Raw genomic sequence first — 6518 nt, 5'->3', positions numbered from 1 at the left:
TTTCAAATCACCTAAGAATTTGGGATTGCTTTAAAAATGCTGCGACGTCTGTTTTGATGTGTACTGACAAGATAATGAAGCTGCTCTGAGAACCTGATTGAGCTGCTATGAGAATACAATGAAACTATTCTGACAAAAAAAATGAAGTTGCTTTCACAGTAAAATGAAGCTGGTCTGACAATATAATGAATATATTCTGACAACATAGTTAAGTTTATCGGAAAATAGTGAAACTGCTCTGACAATATAATGAAGCTGCTCTGACAATATAATAAAGCTGCTGACAAAGTAATGAACCTGCTCAAACAAAAGAATCTACACTTATTACATAATTAAACCGCTCTGACAATATAATGAATCCTCTCAGACAACATAATTAAACTGCTGTGACAACATAGTGATTTACCTCTGGCAATACATCGAGGCTGCTCTGAGGACATAATTAAGCTGTTATGACAATACAATGGAACTGGTCTGACGATATAATGAAACTGCTCTGACCATAACAATGAAGCTGCTCTGACAAAATAGTTAAGTTTAACGAAAACAATAATGAAGCTGCTCTGACAATGATATGAACCTGCTCTGACAAAGTAATAAAGCTGCTCTGACAAAATAATGAAGTTGTGTGACGCCGGCCTTACAACATAATGAAGCTGCTCTGACAAAATATATGTAAAAAGTAGAAGGGTGTGGATATACATCAGATTTGCTTGTTGATGATGGGTACATATGCACTTTATAATTTATTTAAAAATTTCACATAATTTCCAGAAGAAAAGGGCCATTATAAAAGATTAGCATTACTACTGATCTAGCTCATCATATGCTTGAACTTGTATTTCTACATATAACAAACATCTAGCAAACACAAATTTATTTAAGATAACACATTCTGGTTGTACACGGATTTTTTTTTTTTTTTTTTTTTTTTTTGAAAATTTTTGAAAAATTAAGTTAAGTCTTAACAGACAAAGTAATAAATATCATAATCATGAACATCTCACCGTATTATATTACATTGTATAAATGGTTTTATGGTTCAAAAGTACTATATTATAGTAACAGTGTAAAAAGAGAAATGCTTTTAATAACAGATATTGCTGAAATGAACTAAATGGATTGACTGAAAATTGCACTCATTGTGATGGTATAGCAAGTGTTTTATTTCAGGTTAAACACTTTAATGTTGCTGTTCCACATTCCTACATACAGTCTGTTGTTACCCTTGCAGTAAGCAACACTCACTGGTCGATTCATTCCATGACTTTCATTCAGCAGGATCTTCACTTTGGTGAGGTCAGATGATAATTGATGGACATTGTGTGACGCACTCCCACACACATATACTGTCCCTGAATCATCTACTGTCAGCTGACTTGGCTGTGCCAACTTATCATCCTTGTAAATGGCCTTGATCTTACCATCGAAAGTAATACTCGTCACAGTGTGTCTATCCCAGTCAGACACATATATGGTTTTATTGTCTGGACTGACTGCCAGGTGAATAGGTGCGGTAAACAGAGGCTTACCATTATGATCTTTCCCAATAGTTTTAATAATATGACCAGACATGTCCAGTATTTGAACATTTTCATTCTCCTCATTACTGACTATCAAAGTTTTATTACTGTACGCAATACCATAATACGGTTGACTGACACTTATGTAATGAGAATCGACCACAGACATTGAATCGGAAAATGTAATCAGTTCGATCATTTTTTCACCTAATAGTCTTTCATTTGGAAATGTAACAGCAACTTTATTGTCTGCAACTTTTGTAATGTCCCAAGGTATTGAGAGCGTTTTTATTGTATCATAGCATTGTGAAGTAGTCTTCGTAATTTTAAATATGATAAGAGAACAGCTCCCGTAATCAGTTGCCAGAAGTGTGTTTTCATTTAGGAGACATAAACTTGAGTCATATTTAAATTGGTACTTTATCTCCGAAAAAAAATGTATGTCTTTAACAAGTGTTGGCATGTGAGATACATTTCTACCATTTTTATGATCATTATTCTTACACACTTGACATGCGCCTTTTTCACATTCAGAACAGTAAAACGTTATAAGCTCTTTAGAATGAGCTGAATACTTTATGAAGTAAAAATCTTGTGGCATATTGTTCTTATCTACAATTGTATGGTTTTTATGATTTCTCCTATGGTTTCTAAGACAGTCCACACATTTATACTCCACACAGTCGACACAGAATCCGTCTGCAGGTGCATACCTGTCTTCATATTTTTCGCATTCCTCACAATAGATTTCCTGCACTTCATCAGAGTCTTGTGTCAGCGGAGCACTAACGTTGGTAGGCATTGTGTTCTTATTACCCATTTTATTATTGTTCAGTGTCTCCTATTATATTTAAAGCAGTTAGCACATAAATACTCCACACAGTCCACACAGAATCAACCTGTCGTCATGTTTTTCACATTCTTCAAAATACATTTCTTGCACTTCATCAGATTCTTGTGTCTGTGAGGCACTAAAGTTGGTAGCCATTTTGTTATTGTTCAGTGCTTGCTTTGAACTATACCATTATGTGCAAAATGTAAAGAGTCATTTATGAACAAAAAGATTAATACAGACCGAAGTAATTCATTTTAATATCAATGCGGGTATCAATATCTATTTTCCAGATTTTATCAATGTTGGGTTAAAAAGTAGCATCATAGTTTGTCTCGTGATGTGATATATACATGTCTATATGTGATAAGTACCTGGACGTGTATGAATTATCATTATGTCAGTGTGAAATGTTTGATAGTGCGTTTAAATTTTGGCTTTTAAAGAAAACAAATTGGCATAAAATGCATTAAAAGATGAAAACTGTGGAGTACATGTGCATCAGAATTTTAGATACAAAATTCTCTTTATGGATGGTTTACCCAGTAACCAAACTGGATCTATCCTTGGCATTGTACGAGCATAGAGATTAATAGTAATGACTTTGTTAGGTTTTATGGTTCATATATCCGTTCCTCATATTAACGACTGATTGCCCCTTCACGCTTCCATCAGGTCAACATTTATTCAAGCCATTTTGAAATGTCTAGATCACCAGCTTTCAAATACTATTAGTTACACTGCTTGTTGGTGACAGGATACGGGATATACGCTGTCGAGGAAATCCATATCAGGCGAGAGCAAAGCTCTCCAAATGGATTTTCGAGACAGCGTATATCCCGTATCCTATCACCAACAAGCTGTGTAACGATTTTATCTTGCCGATTATCCTTTACTTACATGCTATAATCTAATATTTTGTAAATTAACAAAGCGGCAGCCATTTTTCTAAATTAAAATTCATATCTGAAATGTACTAGCAGGATATGGAATATATCCTGTCTCCACGTGACGTCTATTGACCAATAAATGAAGGCAAGATAAAGTAATATATGGCACCCATGGCTTTTACTGACACATTTTGACAGCATCAAATAGGGCCTTCAAGGTTCGTAAAAGATCACCATCTACCCTTGTTCCATTGAGCTCAACCTCAGATATTGAAAGGTCGTACGTAAAGACTAAAAATTGATTACCGATTAGAAAAAAAGCCCATTCGCATACTTTTTCACTGGAAGACCCATGTGCATGAACCATGAATGTAGAATATCAATTTCCGTCTTTCAAAAAAAAAATAAATAAATAAATATGCTAATCATGAGTGTATAAAAATGTACCCAGTGCCTTAGGCCTATGTTATCAGACTTGATACCACAGTAAATACCTACTTCAACAAAGTACAAATATGGTTTTATATGTATGCTCTTGATAAGTTGTCCTGAAATTTTAACTTTGATAAATGTCATAAGAGAAGATGATACACTTTGATAACAATCATGTTAAGGTAGTTCTGCACGTTTGATAAACCGGAAGTGAGTGCGTAACATCATTTATCCGGAAAACGTATAATAAAGTCTGGATTCGGCGTACGAAAACGAAAATTAGTTTATGAATTAATGGCAATCTGTGAGTTAATTTATTAAAATGGCACTGTTTCTATCTTTCTAATGTTAAAATATCATATGAAAACATGTGGCACGTTAAATATTTCAAAATAATGTCTTAAATATAGCTAAAATGGGCGGTTTACTTTAATCATGGCCAAACATCTCAAAAATAAGCACACGGACATATACATTCTATTTCACCATATTATAGGTCATATGTCTATTTACTACTGTGAGAAGTTTCAGAAAAATATATTTTAGAAAAATTTCTATTCGCGAAAGTGTTATGAAAGTTGCGACTTTCCCATAGACTCCCATTATGAAAAATTGAGCGAGGTCCAAATTTTTCAAATCAGTCAAGCAAAAAATCAAGCACACGACCTTTTCTATTTTATTTGCTGAATTTTCTTAGTATATTCCAAAATTTTAAAAAATCAGATTTTAATCAAATTCAACATTGTAGAAAAAATTCGATCCGAAAGTGCAGAACTACCTTAATACAGATACATATGTTTCAGCATGATTGTCAATGACAGTTTTCTTCTCACATCAGCTGACTTACCTAATACTCCCACAAAGTGCCATTTATAATTTTTCTGCTTTCTTCTTTAGAACAAAAGAAGGAGAGATATATACCCAGCATGGTCATCAGATAATGTGAGCATAGGTATAGACAGTGTTAGTAACATATTTAACAGGGTGTAGGTTTAAGCCGGGAGTATACATACTCTTACTTATGAAGTGAACCAAAGATGGATCCAGCTGCCTGCAAGCTTTTATTGCAGTGGCACTAAAATTAATATGTAGGAACATTTTCTTGAAATTAGGAAAAACATAACACAGTCAAACATGCCTTAAGTAGCCAGTCAAGGAAGTGGTGATATATCGCTGCTTTAGGCAGATGACTGCTGAAGACAGATCAAAATTAAAATTGAAATATTTTGGAGAAATAATGAGTGGGATGTTAGGAAGTTAGCCGAATGGCTGCTGCTAAAGTGACTAGCTGCTTAGGCAGGTTCAGCTGGATTCTTGTGAGGAAGTTTTATGTTTGCATAGAACGAGTTTGTACAGGAATATAATCAAGAAAAGGTTGATTAATGGTCATATATATAATAGCTTTTGTTTCTGAAAACACTGTTAAACCAAAATAAAACAAACGGTTTGAAATGTTGCACGAAGTCCCTCAGTATTAGTCTGATAACACACTGATCACACACTTGTACTAAACCTACCCGTTTAGCTCAGTAGGTAAGAGCGTTGTCTACGGATCGCGGGGTCGCGAGTTCGATCCTCGGGCGGGGCGCATGTTCTCCTTGACTATTTGATAAACGACATTGTGTCTTAAATCATTAGTCCTCCACCTCTGATTCATGTGGGGAAGTTGGCAGTTACTTGCGGAGAACAAGTTTGTACTGGTACAGAATCCAGGAACACTGGTTATGTTAACTGCCCGCCGTTACATGACTGAAATACTGTTGAAAAACGGCGTTAAACCCAAAACAAACAAGCAAACAAACACTTGTACTAAAGTATCAAGATTATAAAGATAAAAGCGAATGATAGTAACTTCAACAGTGATACCATTGTTGGACCGTACAATGTTGGGGATGTATAAAGTCTTTGTAATTATCAATTGATAAACTAGTTTTTGCGAAAACTCAAGCGAATGTAAACTGTTACCGACTGTTACTGAAATGTATGTGATCAATCACGTATACCTGCCATTAAGGTCTTATGTTCTAAATTAATTTGACATGTTACATCGATCAAGTCATAGAAGTTAAAGAAATTTTAGACAAATTATATACAAATAAATCAACGGGATTACACGTCATTGGTCCTAATCTACTTAAGTATTGTGGTGACTATATCACGTCTGCAGTTGCATTTTTGATAAACAAGAGTATCGATACATGTACATGTACGTTTCCGGAATTTTTAAGAGAGGCAATTTTACCGACAATATTTAAAATATTTGAAAGACATATATATATAGCGATTCAAATACAATCTGTTGTCAAAAAATATAATATCATACACGAAACCAGTCAGGATTTAGACCCAACCATTCATGCCATACAGCTCTTACGCGATTAATAGATGTCTGGTTAAAAAACGTAGATTCTAGAAAATATGTAGGTGCTGTATGTCTTGACTTAAGGAAAGCATCTGATCTTGTTGATCACGCTAATTTACTACATAAACTAAGATTTATAAATTTACAGACAATTAAATTATTCCAGTCGTATTTATCTAACAGGAAACAGTTGTTCAAAGTTGGTAACTTCAGATCCTAACAAAAGACCGTTAGTTCCGGCGTTCCACAAGAGTCAATTCTCGGTCCCCTGTTATTTTTACTTTACATAGCATTATCAACAAACGGAAAAAAATATTGATCTATACTCTATACCTATTTATTATATGAAAATTGTTGAAATTAAACTCCAAGAAAAATTAAATAAAATCGAAAAATGGTGTTTTTCAAACAACATGCTGTTACATCCATCAAAAACAAAACGTATGCTTAAATGCACAAAACACAAGAAACGCAATTGC

The 6518-nt window shown here is 34.2% G+C and overlaps 1 protein-coding gene across 1 annotated transcript; it reads right to left on the bottom strand.

Moving 5' to 3' along the window:
• Positions 1-983: 983 nt before the first annotated feature.
• LOC128550733 (uncharacterized) lies at positions 984-2622 on the bottom strand. The gene has a single exon (XM_053530377.1). It carries the CDS (start codon positions 2341-2343, stop codon positions 1165-1167), a length of 1179 nt encoding a protein of 392 aa, XP_053386352.1. The 5' UTR covers positions 2344-2622; the 3' UTR covers positions 984-1164.
• Positions 2623-6518: the final 3896 nt, after the last annotated feature.

Source organism: Mercenaria mercenaria, chromosome 18 (genome assembly GCF_021730395.1).
Source record: "Mercenaria mercenaria strain notata chromosome 18, MADL_Memer_1, whole genome shotgun sequence".
NCBI classification, from domain to species: Eukaryota; Metazoa; Mollusca; class Bivalvia; order Venerida; family Veneridae; genus Mercenaria; species Mercenaria mercenaria.
Note: the sequence above shows the minus strand (reverse complement) of the source record. Positions and strands in the feature narration are given on the sequence as shown.